The sequence below is a fragment of the Colletotrichum fructicola genome (assembly GCF_000319635.2).
Source record: "Colletotrichum fructicola Nara gc5 chromosome Unknown KSG_Nara_v1_contig08, whole genome shotgun sequence".
Lineage (NCBI taxonomy): Eukaryota > Fungi > Ascomycota > Sordariomycetes > Glomerellales > Glomerellaceae > Colletotrichum > Colletotrichum fructicola.
This window is the reverse complement of record NW_027094058.1, coordinates 1,704,283-1,723,707: the sequence shown is the minus strand read 5'-3', so window position 1 is coordinate 1,723,707 and position 19,425 is coordinate 1,704,283. Positions and strand designations below refer to the sequence as shown.

The 19,425-nt window shown below is 53.0% G+C and overlaps 6 protein-coding genes across 6 annotated transcripts; 2 read left to right on the top strand and 4 right to left on the bottom strand.

Moving 5' to 3' along the window:
* Positions 1 to 93: 93 nt before the first annotated feature.
* CGGC5_v013550 (uncharacterized protein) lies at positions 94 to 2,326 on the top strand (the record flags this gene model as incomplete). The annotated part of the gene is made up of 3 exons (XM_066152939.1): positions 94 to 542; positions 594 to 2,238; positions 2,318 to 2,326. The coding sequence occupies 3 exons, from the start codon at positions 94 to 96 to the stop codon at positions 2,324 to 2,326; spliced, it is 2,103 nt and encodes a 700-aa protein (XP_066007620.1).
* Positions 2,327 to 4,213: 1,887 nt separating this feature from the next.
* On the top strand, positions 4,214 to 7,552 carry vpr-3 (Minor extracellular protease vpr; the record flags this gene model as incomplete). Its single annotated transcript, XM_032036300.1, has 12 exons — positions 4,214 to 4,354; positions 4,411 to 4,749; positions 4,810 to 4,870; positions 4,919 to 5,018; positions 5,082 to 5,136; positions 5,190 to 5,249; positions 5,308 to 6,605; positions 6,655 to 6,764; positions 6,820 to 6,925; positions 6,980 to 7,067; positions 7,121 to 7,380; positions 7,432 to 7,552. The coding sequence occupies 12 exons, from the start codon at positions 4,214 to 4,216 to the stop codon at positions 7,550 to 7,552; spliced, it is 2,739 nt and encodes a 912-aa protein (XP_031884867.1).
* Positions 7,553 to 7,636: 84 nt separating this feature from the next.
* Positions 7,637 to 10,345, bottom strand: CGGC5_v013548 (Heterokaryon incompatibility protein 6, OR allele; the record flags this gene model as incomplete). Its single annotated transcript, XM_032036299.1, has 1 exon — positions 7,637 to 10,345. The coding sequence occupies one exon, from the start codon at positions 10,343 to 10,345 to the stop codon at positions 7,637 to 7,639; it is 2,709 nt and encodes a 902-aa protein (XP_031884870.1).
* A 680-nt stretch (positions 10,346 to 11,025) lies between these two features.
* On the bottom strand, positions 11,026 to 12,126 carry CGGC5_v013547 (uncharacterized protein; the record flags this gene model as incomplete). The annotated part of the gene is made up of 3 exons (XM_032036298.1): positions 11,026 to 11,315; positions 11,389 to 11,820; positions 11,883 to 12,126. 3 exons carry the CDS (start codon positions 12,124 to 12,126, stop codon positions 11,026 to 11,028), a joined length of 966 nt encoding a protein of 321 aa, XP_031884818.1.
* A 2,394-nt stretch (positions 12,127 to 14,520) lies between these two features.
* On the bottom strand, positions 14,521 to 15,817 carry mlcH-0 (Acyltransferase mlcH; the record flags this gene model as incomplete). The annotated part of the gene is made up of 3 exons (XM_032036297.1): positions 14,521 to 14,667; positions 14,722 to 15,674; positions 15,733 to 15,817. 3 exons carry the CDS (start codon positions 15,815 to 15,817, stop codon positions 14,521 to 14,523), a joined length of 1,185 nt encoding a protein of 394 aa, XP_031884857.1.
* Positions 15,818 to 16,311: 494 nt separating this feature from the next.
* On the bottom strand, positions 16,312 to 17,531 carry CGGC5_v013545 (Neutral protease 2-like protein; the record flags this gene model as incomplete). The annotated part of the gene is made up of 4 exons (XM_032036296.1): positions 16,312 to 16,350; positions 16,403 to 16,531; positions 16,582 to 17,249; positions 17,309 to 17,531. The coding sequence occupies 4 exons, from the start codon at positions 17,529 to 17,531 to the stop codon at positions 16,312 to 16,314; spliced, it is 1,059 nt and encodes a 352-aa protein (XP_031884869.1).
* Between the last annotated feature and the right edge of the window lie 1,894 nt (positions 17,532 to 19,425).

The window sequence follows — 19,425 nt, the reverse complement described above, 5'->3', positions numbered from 1 at the left end:
CCGCAGAGGCATCGTGAATCCGAGGCGCCAACCGGCGTCCGCTCCCCAGGTCATACAATTCAATCCCCAGTTCTTCCGCGCGAACAAGCTGCAATGGACCCTATTACCGCCGTCGCTTTAGCGGGCAACATCCTTCAGTTCGTCCAATTCATCGGAGGCCTCCTCGACAATACGCGCAGTTTGTATTCGTCCGAGACAGGCACCAGTCCCGACAACGACCACCTGGAGGGGATATGCGGCAGGTTGATCGCATTCGACATCAACCTCAGCCAAAATAGCTCATCACGATCTGGCCAAACACACATTCCTTCGCGACTCGATCGGCCGCTCAATGAATGCGCTGCTGCGTGCAAGCAAGACTGCGAAAGTCTCCTCAGGATTTTGAACGGTTTAAAGGTTGTGAAATCCAGAGGCCCAAAGTCCTGGAACAGCTTTCAGGCTGCTTTGCGAGAAGTGTGGAAGACGAACGACATTGAAAAACTGAAGCAACGCATAGTAAAGCATCAGCGCGAAATGACTCTCCTGCTAAGCGCGATAACCAGGTGGGTTGATATCCTATTTTCCCACGGGATTATCTTATTGATTATATATAGCGAAGGCATCAAGATTCTGAAAGAAAACATTACTGACATTAGCAAGACGCTCCGGCAACTCTATCATGACAGTAGCTCGGGGCCAATGATGACAGAGATACAAAATCTCAAAGATCATTTGAGTCTGTACAGTGGCAGAGAGAGACGGGAAACCTCTCGAAGGGCTGCAATAAACACATGCGAGGAGTTCTCCGAGCTATCATCGCAAACCCTTATGATCAAAAGGCAGACATACATTTTGAGGTCTTTAGACTACAAAGAGCGATCCGCCCGTCATTCGTACATTCCCATCGCCCATAGCTCGACATTTGACTGGAGTTTGCAAAATGGTCATGAACCAGAGTCAAAGTATGGCGTTTTCCAACGATGGCTCACAGATGATCGTGCGCTGTTCTGGGTTTCGGGGAAACCTGGATCGGGAAAGTCCACTTTCATGAAGTATGTAGCCGACCACCATCAAACAAGGGGCTATCTAGAGACGTGGTCCTCAGCGCGGGATCTCCTCATAGTCAGCCACTACTTCACCATCCATGGCTCGCCGATCCAACGGTCTTTAAACGGTCTTCTGAGATCCCTGTTGTTCAGTATTCTCATTCAGAAACCTCTTCTGATACCGAAGTTCATGCCCAATCGATGCGAGCAGCTCTCGGTCGAACACCCCTCCACGCAGCTAGGGCCTTGGACACAGGCAGAGCTTCAGGCCATACTCAAACGTATCGGCGCAGACCAAGACGAGTTGCCGGCCAGGATTTGCTTTTTCATCGATGGCTTGGATGAATACGACGGAGATCACATCGACATTTGTCACACGCTTAAGGAACTTTCTCAAAATCCATTCGTCAAGGTTTGCGTCTCAAGTAGACCCTGGAACGTCTTTGAAGATGCACTTGGTGGGGACAAAACTTCAAAGCTGTACATGCAAGAGCTCTCACGAAGAGATATCTGGAGGTATACGAGCAGCTGTCTGAAAAGCCATGCGAGATGGAATATGCTTCTGCGTGACAATGGCAGTGAAGCAGTAACACTTCTCGTGGAAGACGTTGTCAACAGATCAAACGGCGTCTGGCTGTGGGTTGTATTAGTTGTTCGGCTTCTTCAGGAAGGCCTTACAAACGACGACAGCATGTATGATTTGGAGAGACGATTGCACAGCTTTCCGTCGGACCTTTATGACTTCTTTTGGCATGTCCTGGTTACCGTGGATCCTTTCTACAACGAGAAAATGGCAGGCACACTGTCACTCGCACTCGAGGCGGACGAACCGCAGCCTCTTGAGATTTACTTCTACCATGACTTCGAATATGAGGATGAAGGATTCGCGCTGAGGGACCCATCCCAATTGCTTCCTATAGACCCTGCAGAACTTGGCACGATATTCGACTGGGTAGCTCGACGCATCAATGGACGATGCAAAGGATTGCTGGAACGCGACGGAAACCGTATAGGATTCCTCCACAGGACAGTATACGATTTCTTGCACACCAAAGAAATGGCCGATTTTCTGAACAGCCACCTCCGGGATCGAGTCCATGCTAGAATCACAATTCTGAGGGCCTACCTTGCGTGGATCAAGCATACAAACTTCCTCCTAGATCCGGAATTTTACTCGGATTCATCGTTCGAGGATAAGCAATTCAGGGATTTGGTAAAACAAGCCTTACCTCATGCTCGTCTTGCCGATCAGCAAGGTGGAATACTAGCAGACCTTACAACGATCCTTCTAGACAACCTAGACGATAGTATCGCTGGGATGGTTACCCGCGGACAGCTGAAGACGGAGAATCCCTCTCATGTTAAAACTATCTTCCGTCATATCATCCTGGAAGAAGGATTGGAAGGTTATCTACTACGAAAGTTGGCCCTCAACCCCAACTTCTTAAGAAATACGTACGGAGACCGTCTTCATTCTCCACAAGACGTGTTGCTCTACCCTGAATGTAAACTCTCCGAGGAAGGTAGAATGCGGATTTCTAGAGCATTAGACGCCGCAGAGAGTCACGCCGTGAAGCCCCAAGGTACAATGGTCTTTCATATATATTGGACTCTTTGGCGATGGTTTATGTGGTGGGTCTCCCTCATATCCACTAAAGCAAGATAGTGCTATATGTATCAAACAAACACAAGCACCATTCCTATAGTACTACAATATTCGCCTTCGAATCTGACGTGATTGTCGTAGGTATGGCTTGAAGATGCTTTGGGGATCGATGCAATGGGTCTCAAAGAGATACACACCCTGCATGTGCTTACTCCATGTCGACACCATTCTCAAGCCTCTAAAAGCATTGCTTTCACTCAGAGGCTTCTGGTTACGTGACTGAGCTCTACAGTTCTAATTCCCACTGCTCTTGAGAAAATCGCCAGATCCTAGGTAGGGCTTTAACCCGAAATATCGGTGTTGTACAAGTGCGCTGGCGCCCCGACGAGCCCCGGAACCTTAAACGCATGCCGGCAGGCCGCCCGTCCGTCCCCGCGCCGAAGGACGTCGTGTGAACGGCCAACCGTTATTGATGGCACGAAATGGAGCTTGTCATAGAGTCCATTGTCGGTTGTATGTTTCTTCATTTTGGCATAAGTAGTGGATTTGAAGCTGATGTTTTACAAGTATTGCGTCATGTCAAGCGCCTGAACCGCCCTCGCCAAGCTTCCAGTACTATCTATCATACTTGCTACGAGGAGTATCTTCGAAACAGCCAAACTTCGCGCATTCTTCCGCAGACGAACAGTCTAACGTCTCAGCCTGTAACGTCTTTCAAGCGGCTCGCTGGCTTCTCAAAATTGGGACTCATACTGCACTTACGACATCTTTGTCAAGAATCGGTCCCACATTTTCATCAATGACCTCTCGCTTCTAGGGCTTGAGTCGTCCCACAACCACACTGACTCCGCCGCATAATCCACTTGCCATCGTGATGCCTTCAACCAGAAATCATGCGATTCCCCGATGGCACAATTGGCTAGCGCGTCAGACTGTTAATCTGGAGGTTGGTGGTTCGAGCCCACCTCGGGGAGAGATCCTGTGTTTTTTGCGTCATTTTGTATGACCCTAGTGGTGAAGTCATTTTTGGTCAATGTGCAGCCTTACTGAAATCAAATCTGATGGGCCTTTCAGGTTGAGAGAGCATAATCACATGCCATATTTGAAATACCACGGCTCGCCACGGAGTACGAATAAATAAGTCACCTCGCACTGAGCCGGATCGTCAGGGACCGGATTCAACCAGGAACGCATGCAATTGAGTTAATATGCGCTATTTGGACCCATCTTTCTCTTGGCAAAGCCGCTCTAGCAGGGACTCTAAATGAACCCCATGCACCACGGGCGGAAGATTGGCCCCAATACAGCGCTAATTGCAACCTTGTGTGCCCTGCCTACAGGGAATAGCAGAGAGCCATGGTCCCAATCTAGAAGGCGTGTTTGCAACCTGCCAAAAGCTGCATCCAGATGCTACGACAGGAAGTAGACACGACAGGGAATGAAGAGCTAAGGCGCATACGGACACGAGAATCACCTCTTGGGTGCTATCCGGGTTCTCTTTCGAGTTTCTCAGATATGAAGTCTTCCAAGCCTCGTCGCGCAATGGCCTGAAGGCGATCTCATCGTCTCGTGTCTCATCATCATGCGATTTGATCTCCTGATCTGGGCAGCGGCCCTGGGGCTAACTGACGCTCTTACTTCCCCCGGTACCGGGCGCAGAAGAGATGAGAACGAAAGTTCCGCTCTCTCTGGAACCAAAAAGTTTATTGTTGAAGTCGAACAAGTACGTCAGAAGTAGAGACTTCTCCTCAAGGCCCCCGGCTGACAGGCTACATTCAGGGCGCCCAACTCACCGACCTATCGCGGAAGATCGAAGCCACGGGCGCTACAGTCCTTAAATCCTTCAACAGCGAGATTTTCTCCGGTCTGAGCGTCGAGTCGGGCAGTGAAAATTTGGATACCCTGCAGAGCCTTCGAGAAGTCTCGCAAGCATGGCCGGTCAAGACATACAAGCTCGCACCTCTCACGCCGCAGGCTTCTTTCAGCGACGATGCGACAGCCCAGAACTGGTCCATACACCACTCCACTGGGGTTGACAAACTACATGAAGCAGGTGTCTTTGGTAAGGGAGCTAAGGTTGCTGTCATTGACTCAGGCGTCGACTATCGGCACCCAGCTGTGAGTCCTCCGTGTATGATGAGAAATATCATCAAATCGTATCTAATTGCAGCTCGCTAGCTTGGTGGTGGGTTTGGTCCTGGGTTCAAGGTCTCTGGAGGATATGATCTAGTCGGAGAAGGTAAACAACAATTCGCTTCAGTGGTAATCAATTTGCTAACCGCCATAGATTACGATGGTTCCAACGAGAAACTCCCTGACGATGACCCACTCGACTCATTGGGCCACGGCACACACGTTGCCGGGATCATTGCTGGAAAGAGCGAGTTGTGAGTTTGGCCGTCTGTTTTCTGAGGTGCCGGATCTTTGATACTGACAATCGTCTCTTCCAGCTACGCAGGGGTTGCTCCCGAAGCCGAAATCCTCGCCTTCAAAGTCTTTGGTGCTGTGAGAAACATCGATTCATCCTTCCCAAGAGCGCTGACTGAAGGACGTTGCAGTTCGAGGGTACCGATGAAGACACACTTATTGACGCAACCATCATGGCTTATGAGTCAGGTGTAAATTCTCCCACTCACGCGTATGATGGGAATTCGCGCTGATCAATGACGGACACAGGCAGATATCATCACTGCAAGTATCGGGCGCGCAGCTGGCTTTTCAGATGGACCCTGGGCAACGGTGGCATCTAGAATCGTAGAGCAAGGCGTCGTTGTCACCATCGCCGCCGGCAACGATGGCGATGAGGGTCCATTCTACGCCAGCAGCGGTTCGTCAGGAAAAGAGGTTCTAGCCGTTGCCTCCGTTGACACGAGTCGAGTGCCCGCCAAGCCATGGCACGCAACCTTCAGCGCAGAGGGTGTTTCCAACACGACGCAGCTGGCTTATATCCCACCCGTCAACAGACCACTGTGGAACGTTACCGGTCTACCCATTGTGCCCCTGTCCTTCGACACCAAGGCATCAGCTGAAGCTTGCAACACACTGCCAGAAACAACGCCAGATCTCTCCAACGTTATTGTCCTCGTCAGACGAGGAGGCTGCACTCAGTATGTGAAGCAGACGAACGTTGAGAAGTTCGGCGCAAAGTACATGCTCATCTACAACGACGACTACCGACCATTTGAGCTGGTCGCCAACTCCGCATACAAATCACAAATGGCCCTCATTGACGCCAAAGCCGGTGCGGCGATCATCGAAACAGTCAAGGCAGGCGGCAACGTGACTGCAGACTTCACCAACCCTGCAGATCCCAACTGGGCAGTCGGATTCTTCGATGCTGCTGGTGGGATCCCTTCACAGTATTCCAGCTGGGGCGGCACCTACGAGCTGGAGATAAAGCCCGATATTGCCGCTCCTGGTGCCAGCATCTACAGCACCTATCTCGACAAGACATGGAAGGTCCTTTCGGGTACGAGTATGGCTACACCCTACGTTGCAGGCGTCGCTGCGCTCTACATAGGCAAGCATGGGGGCCGCTCAGTACATGGCAAGGGATTTGCCAAGGATCTCTCAAGGCGCATTATCTCCTGTGGGGAGTCTCTTCCGTGGCAAGCCATTGAGCCTCAAGCATTACCAACCGACTTTGGCTTTTTCGCACCCGTCGCGCAAGTTGGCACTGGCCTCATCAATGCCATGAAGTTGTTGGAGTCAAGGACTTCGCTCTCGTTTGAGAAGATGGCACTCAATGATACGAGAACATTCACAGGCAGTCATAAGGTTGACATCACTAACAATGGCGATGATGCTGTGGGCTATACATTCGCTGTGGAACCAGCAGGAGGGTTCCATGCACAAGGCAGGAATGCTCAGATGCTTGCAGATGTGCTTGACGTCAAGCCTCTTGAGCTTGTCCCGGAAGTTGCACTACCCACTGATACCTTCATCGTCAATCCTGGAGAGACAAGAACAGCTGAGTATGTGTGAAACGAAGATATTCCCTAATGTCAACTAACAGCTCCTCAGATTCAGCTTCAAATATCCCCAAGTTGACGACGAGTCCAAATTGCCTATTTGCAGTGGCAAGGTCATCATATCTAGCGGAAATGGAGACGCTCTCTCAGTTCCGTATCTTGGTGAGAATTATTGTGATACATTGTGCGCTATTACCAAACTCACACGATTCATAAGGTGCCGCATTTGACCTCAAAGCTCAAATGACCGAGAAAATGTTCCCAGATGGCTATCCTTTTCAAAGATCCGGCCCCAGCAGCCTGGGTATTGAGGAGTATCATACGTGAGTGAACATCGTATCGGCGACTTGTGATCACCAAAGCTGACAAGTTGCTAGTTACGCACTCAACACCAGCCGGGCTGCTCAGGACTTTCCAAAGGTTCACGTTCAGTTCAAGTGGGGAACAAAGGAGCTGCGTTGGGATGTAAGTCTCTACCATGTCTCAATTTGGAAATTAGAATACTCATTTTGATTCAGATATTTGATGATACATATGAGGAGAGTCAATGGAAGTACCCGCCGGTAGTAGGCCAGGATGGGTACATTGGCTCCGCCACATATTCGACATACTCCGTTGGTGCGAGCACTTTTGATCCAGCGACGATGGACAGAGACAAGGTGCTGCCCTTCCCCATCCGGGGAATTGAGCGCACCACATCATGGAGTGAGTTGACTGATCGCTTCTGGTGGCTTGGAAAGTTGGCAAACGGCAGCTACATTGCTGCAGGAAACTACACGTACGTTCCTCTTTACCTTTCGCCAAAGAAGTTTCTAACACTATTCGATAGCATGCGCTTTGCAACTCTTACCCCCTTTAGTGAACCTTCGGAGTCGGGTAGCTGGGATATCTGGAAGACACCCGAAATCACCATTTTGCCTTATGCACATGAGAGGGGTTTGTCTTTCTAGGTTCTGAGAGAAGATCTATCAAAAGATACATGTAGTCATACATTTTTGTCCGAAGGGAAAACCCACCAAACCTTTTCTTCCTCCTTAGACAAGAGTAAAGTCTGCGAAAGGGACGAACCCTTGTGGTGCCTGTACAGCATACCTCTGCCCCTCACTATCCGTGCTGAAATACTCCGACTCAAGCTTCTCGTCCACCTCGTCCGCCCAACGCAGCAGCTCACCATCCATTACTCCGTGAACATAGCAGTCCCCAACAACCTTGTACTCCTCCACTTGTCCAGCTCCACTTTCTGTCTTGGTCTTCCTCAGCACGAACGGAGTTCTGAAACCTTCGAGAAGGACAATGTAGTCCTCAATCTCTGCGTTCCACGGCAGAGTTGACATGAAGTGGTGCTCCAAATCCTCAGTAGCGTAGTGTGCCTTCCTCTTGGACCATTCTTTCTCCGGCTTCCCACCTTCTTGCTCGGCCTCTGGCTTTTTGAGACATCTTGTTCCGAGAATGGCAAAACGTCGGCCTTTCTGGACTTCTTGGAAGGGGACTGTGTAGGGTATCATTCGCCTTTGAAGATCAGCCTCAACATCCTCGTCAAAGTCTAGGAGCCACACAAATATCCCGCTCTGGTGAGCCCGAATCCCGGGGGCGGTCAAGTCCTCTGGTGAGTCTGGACCTCGGGCGTAGAACCGCTTGAACGCCGCGACAGCGTCAAAGAATTCGTCCGAAGCAGAGGTTTCCGCTTGGTCTTTTGTGACCTCTTCGGTCAAGGATGATTTGGCCTCTTCTCCATCTCCCTGTACCGCTCTCCGCCCGATCCTCTCACTCTGCCAGGAGCAGTCAGCCGCCAGGGTGCGAACTAATGCGTCATCGGCGCCTTCCTCAGCGTACCGCTCCGCGACATCTTCGAGCAAGTTTGTTGCGAGGGTCAAAATGAAGTTCCGAGCATCCTCATCGTTGAAGGAAGGCAGGTCCATTTCGGGAGCGAATTCGAAGCCGCCAAACGTCAGTGCAGAATTGTCGTGTGAGTAGTACTTCCATGCTCCTCCCACCGTATTGACACGCGAAATAACGGTTCCTCGGACCGTCATCTTTGGCTTGTCCCTGGCCTCTAGAACAGAGACCTTGGGTGTCGACTGCCCCATGCACTGGTACAAGTGACTCTGGAGGGTTGAGCGAGACTGCTTCGTCCAGTCCGGGACCCATGAAGGAAGGTCGGGAAGGTCTTGATCGATCCCGGCGTGATGCAGAAGGTCGACAACCCGTTCAGTATTTGCAATTTCGGTAGCTACCTCGGTAAAGACCTTCGATGCGGTATTTTCCGGTGAGTAGTCGGGGATGATGGACTGGGCGACAGCGTCGTCGGCCAGACCAAGCAGACCGTACACCTTGTCCCTTGCGTCCGTTGCCAGATTATTCCTGGAAAGACACAGAAGCTCAAATATCGTCGGCTCAGTTGGAATGACCTTCTGCGAGGAACTTTCATCGGCTTCCTTGTCTTGTCCATGACGCTGGTCCCTGAGTACCTTAAAAGAGCTCGCGGGACTAAGGTGCATCACCTTGTTGAAGGTGTCTGCATAAGGACCAAGTCGGAGCGTGCGAGGCAAACCATGGCTTCTGGCCATATCCCAAAAGTCCGTGATGGCTTCGAGGCTGATGGCTGTAGTGTCGTATAACACCACAACCTTCTTCGCCAGCACAACTTCCTGAAGAACCCAAGTGCGGAAGTACCAGTCTTGGTTCCAGAAGTCCATCAGATTATTCCAAACTTGTTGGCCCTCCTCGGTCTTGGGATCAGGCAAGTTGACCTTCTCCCAGTCCTTGTCGGATTGAACCTTTTGCCGAGTGTTGTTGGACCATATACGTGTGAGAAAGGTCATGATGCTGATCGCGCCCTGTGCATTCTCGGAGCTATACGCGTCGTCCTCGGTAGTTCCTCGCCAGTCTCCAGGCTTTTGGGATATTTCCGGGTCAATGGCCTTTTCCGCCCCGGCATCGTCACCGACACCAAAACTCATCATGTCCTGAACTCCCAAGCCGCCCATGCGATCATCCAAGGTATCTGTTTCATCTTCAGCATTCGTCTCGGGCTCAACCAGGGCGTACTTGTAATGGCCCGGATGAGCAAGAATCATCGACGCATTTCGATATATCGCTCCCATAAAGAGGACCTGAGAACTCCGCTCGGCCAGGTCGTCTTGGTTGATGCAAATACCATCCGCCCAAAGCCACGCGTCCGGGTGCCGGTTGAGGCAAGTCTGTATCGCATGGAAAAGGTTCCCCGTGACGGTTATCATCTTTCCGTTGCAGTTGACGTCAATGAATCTCTTGGGATCTCCCCGAACGTATGAGAGGCAGAAGTATGGCGGCGCTTCATCGAGGCTGAATGTTTCGAGTTGAAGCTGACTGACGACGCCATCCTCTGATGGAGGTGCAAGCCTGAGAAGCCGGAACTGGCGCTTCTCCGGGTCGAGTGGCGTGTATTCGAACTCAACCGCACTGTCTTCGAAGATCACCCGAGGGGCTTGCTTCAAGGTCGCGTCATCTTCGCCCGGCGGACGCACGTCATCCATCTTGCCGATGAAGGAGTACTTGCTGTTCTCGTGTTCGTTCGCAGACCATGGCGTTGATCTGAGAGAGACGGTGTTGGGATCAACACCCTCCTTGCGTGCGAGGTATATCTTGAGGGCTTCCGTGTTGCCGGCGGACAGCTGGTCCAAGGCGATTTGGAGCTCATAGCTGTCAGGGTCCAGGTCCGAGGGATCCACCGGCTGGTTGGCTGGAGAGTTTGCGTCAGCCATCTTGTGATTGTCTTTATTCAGATGATATTTTGTCAAGACCATTGTTAGTTGACGTGATGTAATCGCCCTTTTGAATACATTGTCATTTCGAATGAGTTGACGTGGTCATCTGTTCTCTCAGCTCTGCTCCTCTCTAGGCAACAGTAAGTCTAATTGGGTTAGGGATCAGCGAATCACAGCCACGCTGGGATTTTTAGGCATCTCTCGTAAGCATGCATCTGGCTCCTTCTCACCACGCCTCGGGTCCGAATCATCACGATCAATCCGAGCGAGCTTATGAGTTTTCTGGATTAACATGACTGTGCTGACTCGCAATAAGTGAAGCGAACAGTAATTCTCCGACGTGTTAGCGCTTGCTTCACACTGAGATGCCGTAATATATTAGGCTTTCGGGCTCCGACGACCCCACTAAAAACTACCGTCGGCGTCCCGCGGGAGAAATTCCCTACCACGAAAGTTCCGGATGGGCCCGGAAGTCAAATTAACAAGACACTGAGTATGGAACAACCATGTTCATTACGCGAACCGAGTGAAACGTACACACTTGCAGCGAGAGATGATTTCAATCACATCTTGTCATCTCCATCTATTTTCACCATCACTGACATACTACTAACCAATGTGTTTTTTCTATCTCAGCCCTATTCGCAGCATTCTCACCATATTCCAGGTTGCAATGCTTAGCTCTCCAGAGCAGAAGTGTCGACACCCATGGTAATGTAGCCGACCATTCCGTTCTCGATGTTCTCGCCGTCCAAGGGAACGACCTCGATGATGGGGCTGTAGCCGCCGATCGTGCTCTGGTCGAACAGGCTCTGAGAGTCCTCGACGTTTTTGGTGCGGTTGATCTGAGTGTGAGAGACGTAGGGCTCAAGGGCCATGATCTGAGCGGAGACGTCCTCGTCGAAGTAGATCTGGCCGGTGTTGATGAGGTTGCCGGAGCTGACGGTGCCGTTGGCGCGGACGGACCCTAGAGCGTTGGGTGTAAGTATGGATATGAACAAGGTTCAGAGGGAAGGAAGAGAAGGGGCAGGTGCACGTACAGTCAGTGAAGACCTGGGTGTGGATATGGATAGCACGCTCGACGTAGAAGCCGGGGAAGATGGTTTGCATCTCCATGATGCCCTCGGAGTTGGTGGGCCACATGCCTCTGAGGAAGGTGGTGTCGTCGGTGTGGAGGTCAGTGACGCCGATCTCGAAGTCGGTAATGTTCAACTGGTTGAGCAGCTCCTCGAACCGCGTGTTCGGGCTCAGGTGCGTGAATGACGAGTAGCTGCCGGTCGCGTTGCAGTGCCAGAACGAGACGAGAGCATCAGGGAGTGGCTCGCAAGTGGCCATGTCGAGGATGCCGACATCGAGCGTCAGGGGGACGCCGACCTCGCCCTCAGTCATGTCCATGCGCAGAGTCTGCGAGCGAGGCCAGACGTAGGGGCCCTCGGTGACCTCAGGGGTCAGGACGCAGGTGTTGTTCTGGACTGTGATAAAGGTCAGTCGCCATTGTCTTTGTACGCTCTCAGGAAGATATGTCTTGACTTACTGCTGTCGTAGTAGACACCCTCAGTGTTGATCACGACACTGGAGTTGCCAGCGCGCGCCTCCAACTCGGCCGCGCGCTTGGCCATGCGCTTGGCCTGTCTCTTCTTGTGGAACTGGGCAGTCTGCCCAGCGCAGCGCTTCGCCATGGCATCGCGACGAGAGATCTCGGAGCGGGAGAGGATCTCGTTGTGGGCCAGGGCGGAGGCCGTCAGGAGGCCGGTGGCCAGAAAAGAGCTGAGCTTCATAGCGAAAGAGTGGATGCTCGAGAAAGAGTGACTGAAGAGATTGGAGAACGAGGGCGATCTGCGATGGAGAGAAGACACAAGAAGAGCGTTTCGAGAGAAGGCCCGTAGGCTTTATCTACTCTGTCCTCCTCACTGAAGCAGCTACGAAAAATACCATTCTGCCGTCGCCATGGTTGATACTCACGTCGCGACGGGCATGGATCCCATCATCCCTTGTCTTGAACCCCCATGTTTACACGATGCTGGAAACAACAAGAACTGCCCCCTTTTGATTAACCAGATGCAACCCTACGCAGATTTCGAAATGCAAGCCAGATCCATCCAACCTCCATGATGAGAAATGCGTTCGAAATGTTTCGTCAATTGGTTCCTCGAGGCCCAGACCGGAGCCACCCCTATGGAGCTCAGCCGACCCACAAGGACCGTGTTCCGGCCCCGGTGCGCCGCGCCGCGTGAAGTCGGCACGGGATGTGGGAGGAATGGAGCCGCTCGCGAGTCACGAAACCCGCTCAGCGCAAAGGCCCAGTGCGACTTGCCCCTTATGAAAAAGGCCTACCGGGCTCCAGTTAAAGAAACTGGGCATTGCTACTCTACCACAGAATGCGCCTCCCACATCCCGAGGTCAACTGGACTTCTTTGATGACGTCTTGCTTGGCGATGGCACTTCTCCTTGCTTTTTTCTTCTTCTTCGATATGTGTGTCCACAGAACAACTGGACACCGCCGGTGGGCTGACAAGGTTGCTGAAAAAAGAAGCGCGCGCGGAAGCGATTGCAGAATACCGGGAGGTAAAATCCTGCCGCCTAGTCCTGCACGTGTTTGTTTTATATCCTAGGGGTCCTTGGTATCTTGCAAGGAACATCATCTGAGCTTCCTGATGGAAGCACACGATAGACGCAAGGTTGATAAGCATGACAACGCAGAAGCGTCCCTGGATTGCCGACTCTGATGGCCCCATCAAGTCGTGCTCCTGCCCGCCCAGGGGCTAGCATTGATTAGACAACATTGCTCACCCAAGCGAAGCCATAAAGGTCCGGACGAAAAGAAAGTATGGCCCCCCTTATCGACGCTTTCCATGATGACAAGGCTCCCAATGTCCACCTTGAATGGCGACGTCCAGGGGAGGATCCATCTCTCGCAACGGTGTTGATACTCCATTTTGGTTTCCGACCCAATGAAGACGGGACGATCGACTGCTCCGAGCGGCCGGGGGGTGTTGATGTCAAATCGGCCTAGGCCGCTGGCAATGCCGGCTGAGATCTTGGCGGATCGTCCTACACTGGATTGCCGCCGCCAGGGCGGTTGACTCGAGAGAAGAAGGGTAATCTTGGCAAATCGGCGGTGCAGATTTGTTCTTTGCTGAAAGCTCTGGTCTTGCCCGCCGGATGATGTCCGCTGTGGACGTTTACCTTCTGTTTTGGGATGAAGGGTCAGGTCCTTAGACCGTATACCGTATTCTAAGCAAACTCAGACACACATCCAATTCATTCCTCAGACCAAGCTAATATCTACATTGCAATTATGGTAGTAATCAAAGGGCAGGCAACTTTCTTTTCAGACCGATCAGTGATAGTGGGATAAAGCACCTGCTGCTTCGTTGTGTCCCGTACTCGTGTTGCAGTCAAATGAACACCAACTAGGCAAGGGAAAAGCTAACGTGTTTTCCCCATGATTATTTGTTTAGTAAAGCTGAGTTCTTGGGTCACACTAGTCTCTCGGTGGTGTGCACCCCCACGCTGTACATGGGGCTGAGAAATGATCTGCCCAGACGAAAAGGCTAGTCCATCAGGGCATACGAAGTAGGCCAGACAACCCCCCGCGCGAGGATCCAAGTCACTGTGAGTATCGCCATTGTCCTAAGTTACCGGTGAGCCATAGAAGATGAGGTTCACCGGTGTGGTGAAGTTGAAAGGTTGTTTACGTTTCAATCTAGCTCGGGCGGCATGGCGATTGTTCCATTGGCCAAGTGAATGAAAAAGCGTTGTAACTTGCCTCTTCAGGCTAACAAGGGAAAAGCCGTCCGAACCCCATGTTATAACTACGGGCGGGACCCGCCATCCTTAGCTCACCTCAGGAATTTCGACCACGATATATGATGGTTTTCTATTCTATCCTTCGCCGCTTACACATCAACTGTCTGACGACTGCGAATGTTGCCAAGCTCGCTCATGTTCGATTTATCCGTTTGCTTTGAAATCAACCAAACCATCCTTCACAAGAAACGAAAGCCAAATGGTGATCCTGTCGCATTTTTCAGCTTGCCAACGCATGCAGCTTCAGCCTTCCAAAAAGGACCGAATATTTGCACTCTATTTTTGCTGAAGTCTAGATGTTACTTTCTAACATATCCTTTGCCTGAACGTGTAGCAAACTCCGCAACGAACATCATGTCCCTTCAGAGTGCCGCACGGGGTTTCGACCTCCTCAATCGAGCGTACATCTCATCTTCAAAAGCCTTGATGAAAGGCCTAACATTTTCCTCAGCCGCCGGCAACATCTGTGTCGCAAAAAAGCCACACAGTCCCGTAGTTCGATCAATCCACTGTAAAAGGTCAGCATTTCTCTCATGATCCATGGCGAGGATTTTGTCAAATACCCAAAACACATTGGACGCGCCACTCCAAATCAGCGTCCCATACCTCCTATTCGGATGCTTCTCCCCGTCGACCAGCAACCCACCCAGTCCCCAATCATACTCGCCCGTGACAGGAAAGTGACCAACAGCCCATTCTGGCGTCTCCATCGCCTCCAACAAACTCGTCTTCGCCTTCTCCCCCAATTGTGGCTTAAACATCTCCGCCGTCGTCCCCGGCCTCAGCAGCTTCCCGTCATCCAGAAGCAACGACTCCAACACTTTCATCACGTCCCCCGCGGTACCATACACTCCCTGCCCGCCCAAACAGTCCGTCACGCCGTCGTTCAGCTCCCTGCCCCGGTGCAGCTTCACTTTTCCTGTTTCTCTGTCGCGCGTGTTCATCCCCCACAGCCGCGGCCTGACCTTCTCCACTCTAAACGTGAAGCTCTCTGCGCCGAGGGGGTCCCAGATGTGCGCGCGCATGTAATCCTCCAGGCTCTGCCCTGTAACAGCCTCGATCACTTTGCCCAGCCAGTCGGAGCTCGAGCTGTACGCCCAGCTGGCGCCGGGCTCGTAGATGAGCGGGTACGCGAAGCGCTCCTCGACGGTGGCGCCGCGCGTGGGCTTGATCCCGTGGTGAGACTGCCACTCGCGCGTCGCGGAGTCGAGGAAGTCGTAGCTGTTGCCGGCGCTGTGGGTGAGGAGGTGGCGGAGGGTGATGGGCTGCTGGCGCGGGACCTCGATGGGGGCGCCGGAGTCGGAGAAGCCAGTTAGGATGGGCTTCTGGGCGAGTGCCGGGACGTGGTGGGAAACGTCGCTGTCGTCGAGGGCGAGGATGCCGCGCTCGACGAGCTGGAGGGCTGCGATGGTGGTGAGGAGTTTTGTCACCGAGGCGAGGGTGAGGACGTCGTCGGCGGCTAGGGGCTTGTCGGTCTTCAAGTTGTCGCCAAAGACGTGAGAGTACTTGAAATCTCCTGCAGATATGATGCATAAGTGAGAAGATTCGGTCGCTCAGATCATGAGAAGACTCACCCGACTTGTCCCTAGCATAGAGCATAACTCCCGGGATATCGGCATTCCGCACTGCTGAGTCTATAAAGTCTTCGAAAGATGACATGATGTGTATGTTCCGGGGAAATTCTACAGACAATGTCTTTCTGCCCCGTCGTTTACTTAAGTCAAGTCCAGACAACAAGACATGATGGTGGTGAAGTCGAGGTGACAGCTGGCCCCGGCATTCTCATACCGGCTTATTACTAATCCGAGGGGGCTCATGCAGATCCCCCGCAACAACCTCAAGCCGGGAGGCATTTAACGGGGCCCGGGACCCGCATAATCCACCATTCTAACCTCGGCATCTCTCCCATCACCGCGGTCCGAACTTGAGTTCTTTCACATCAACATCAGGTTTGTATTCACAGGTGGTGCAGCCGAAGCTGCTCCAGAACCTATACACAAGAACAAAAACAGCTTCCCTCTCCCAGTTCAGTCATTCACATCCAGTCATCAACATCGCTAAGCCAGAATGTCCGGCTCTCTCGTATCCGCTCCTCTTTTCAAGCTCCAGGTGGTAGATCCAGTGCTCTGGAATCCCTTCTCGAGAATCCGCGCTTAGCAGCCGACGTAGATGGCGTTGGCGAAGAGAGAGTACTGTGAAAATGTCAGCATGAATGTTGCCCGCCAGTGGTCGGAGAAACCTTACGGTGTCGGCGTGGTTGAGGTTCTGCGCAGCGGTCAAGCTCTGGACGCAAGAGTATCCGTAGCAGGAAGACTGGTCGGTGGTTCCCTTGATCTGGGACAGGTGGGTAACCTCGTGGACGGCGGTGGTGGCCTACACTTCTGTCAGCAAGATCCCGATCGCGCATCACAGCCAAAACGTACCTGGTCCTGGGCGTGGCAGGTGCGGGACAGCGCAGTCATGGTGAAGAAAGTCGGGCAGTTGACCATGTAGCTCTGGCTGGGCAGCGTGTAGGCGATGACACCCGAAGAGCAGGCAGGGTAGATATCCGTGCAGTACTGGCGAGAGACACCGGAAGTGGTCGAGCCGCACTCGCTAGCGACCTTGGCAAAGACACCAGCGACAGTGTTACGGGTAGCAGTCGTGCTGGACTTGAAGTACTCGGTCATCTTGGCCGCGGAGCCCGAAACGGCAGCAGAGGAAGCAGCAGCAGCGAGGGAGCGGCAGTTGCTCAGCGCGTTGGTGGTCGCGGTGCGCTGGGTGCCGGTGCAGTCGCTCTGGACGACGGTGCGCTTGACGTGCTCGTGGAAGTCGCGGCGGACCTTGGCGGCGGCGGCGCCGTCGACGGCGACGGAGAGCACGTTGGACGCGAAGGGAGCGGTACCGGCGATGTCGGTCGAGTCCGCGTCCGCGTAGGAGAAGGAGCCCTTGGCCGCGACGTCGAAGGTGCCGCCGGCGGAGAGGTCGTGCACCTCGGCAACGTCCCACTCGACGGAGACGGTCTGGCCGGCGGGGATGACCTCGAAGGCGTCCTCGGCGAGGCCGGCGGTCTGGAGGCGGAGGCGGATGCCGTCGAAGGCGACCTTCTCGGCTGTTTTTCGTGTGTCAGTATGCGGTCTTCAGAAGGGGAGGAAGGCGCGAGCGACTCACAGCCGGCAAAGACCTCGGCCTTCTCGACGGCGAGCTTGTCGAGGATGGAGCCGGTCTTGAAAACCTTCAGGTCGGAAGCGCCAGTGTTAGTGATGCTGGCCTTGACGCCGGAGTTGCCGACGGCCTCGATCTTGACGTCGAGGGGGCTATCGCGCTTGTTGAGGTCGACGACCACGGCGCTGGCGAGCGCGGCGAAGCAGGAGAGACCGGTGAGGAACTTCATTGTCGCGGAGTGCTTGGGCAGAAAACCGAGAAAAACAGAAAGACCAGAGAGAAAGCTGGATTGGGGTGACTGAGCGGAGACCGTTGGCGGGATGAGGGAGTGAGGTTCTCTGGATTACTGGCCATCAAGGTTCTCAGACGCGATATATATACTTGTCGCGATGCCAATGTTTCTGGTGTTTTTTATCGTTTGTGCCTCAACCGACGCATGTCGACAACTCGATAGCCAGCACCACACCCCGCCCCAGCGAAATAACTCGAATCGACGTCTGCCAAGACGGGAGGTGCGACGAATGAGGAATGTGCGAAGCGTGGGCGTCTATATTTCTTCTGCGGATATGAGGGGCCCAGGCGAGCCTAATGCAGCGAGTGCCGGAGGCATTGCGAGGATGAGGAAGGCATCGAAAGCTGATGGATGCGACAACCGATGATGGACGCGGGTTCGTGTTCGCCAAGAAAGAGCCAAGACAGAAACTCGATCTTTGGGTGCCGAAAGAAACGCAGTGACAGAGAGGTCCAGACTGCGCGGTTGAGATGTTGTGTGCAATCTGGGGAAAGGACGTGGGATTAAAGCTCTTGGCATGTCGCCGCACCGGGGACTTTTTCTCCACACCTCATATCGCCAGACGCGCCCGAGGGAGTGATTAAGGTGATGCAGGATTAGCCGAACCTTGAGCTAAACGAGAATAAGGTCGAGGAGCTAGCCACTACGAGCGTGGGGATATGTGATGAGCAATCAGGAGCACGGCGGACTCCGGGTCCGTCTGCCATCATCGTGACTCTAGAGAGACACTAGAATCAGATAGGCATCTGGTGAGAAGATGTCAGAACAGCTACTGGGGACGGAATAAACGAGCCTCTTGCCTCAGAGGGAAGGCAGTTGCATCGCCCATGGGGTGATGTGATGATGGAGGCTGAATAGCGCCCTACCTTAATCTACGTTTGGAAGCCCGACGGGAAAGACTTCATCCCCCGGCTCTTGAGAGAGAATAGCTTGATGAATACACGGAACTACTCGACATCTAACTGGTTGACATATCACTCGTATTCAAGCACGTACCCGCGCAACGGATATGTGTCTGGATCAAGCACTTGTTCAGGGGTTGAAACAAGAGAAGACGGCGGGAAGCTTAAGTCGTCGATCGATATCCGGCCAAGTAGCGTTACTAGCGTCACACTCTCTGCGGGGTAGACTAGACCGTTGAGAAAAGCGAGCTCCGGGAGGCGTTGTTTTGTCGAAAAGCAGACCCCGTAATACTATCGACATGCCTTTTTCGGCATCGTCTGGGCAAAGATGCATTCCCCTCCGTTGGCAGTTGTTGAGTTGTTCCGATGTCGTCCCCAATCAATTCGAGGCGGGTCGGTAGCGCGACCTTCCTAATCCGATCTCATATGCCGGGTCTAGACGCCGGGGCGACTGGGGGTGCATTGAACATTAAGTGGCACGAGTTAACTTATGACATGGACTTTGAGCAACGCTCAGAGTGTTTTCATTGCATGTCAATGCCGATAATCGGCGGCTGAGAGACTTGGCGGAATGGGAATTTGCTGGGCGAAGACGGGAATCGGATGCTTATCGATGTGCTTAATTGGCAAAAGCTCTCGCTTCGCTGGTTGGACTTGAGACCCTGGCCCGCTGTGCGGAGACGGGTGACGGAAGCCGTAGGGCGCGCTGTTGATGTACGACGAGAACAAGAGTTTACTGACCTTCCCGAATGAATGAAGATGGTCGCTAATAGGGTTAGACTGTCACATCGCTGAGAGACAGAGTCATCTACTCCGGCTATTCTTTCTCGCAGGTGCTTTCTTGTAGTCGTCGAGGATTGCCTCGCCTAACTTGAGTGATCACTTGTTCCGTGAAGGTGCTGCCGCGATGACAACTTCTCACCGTTGAG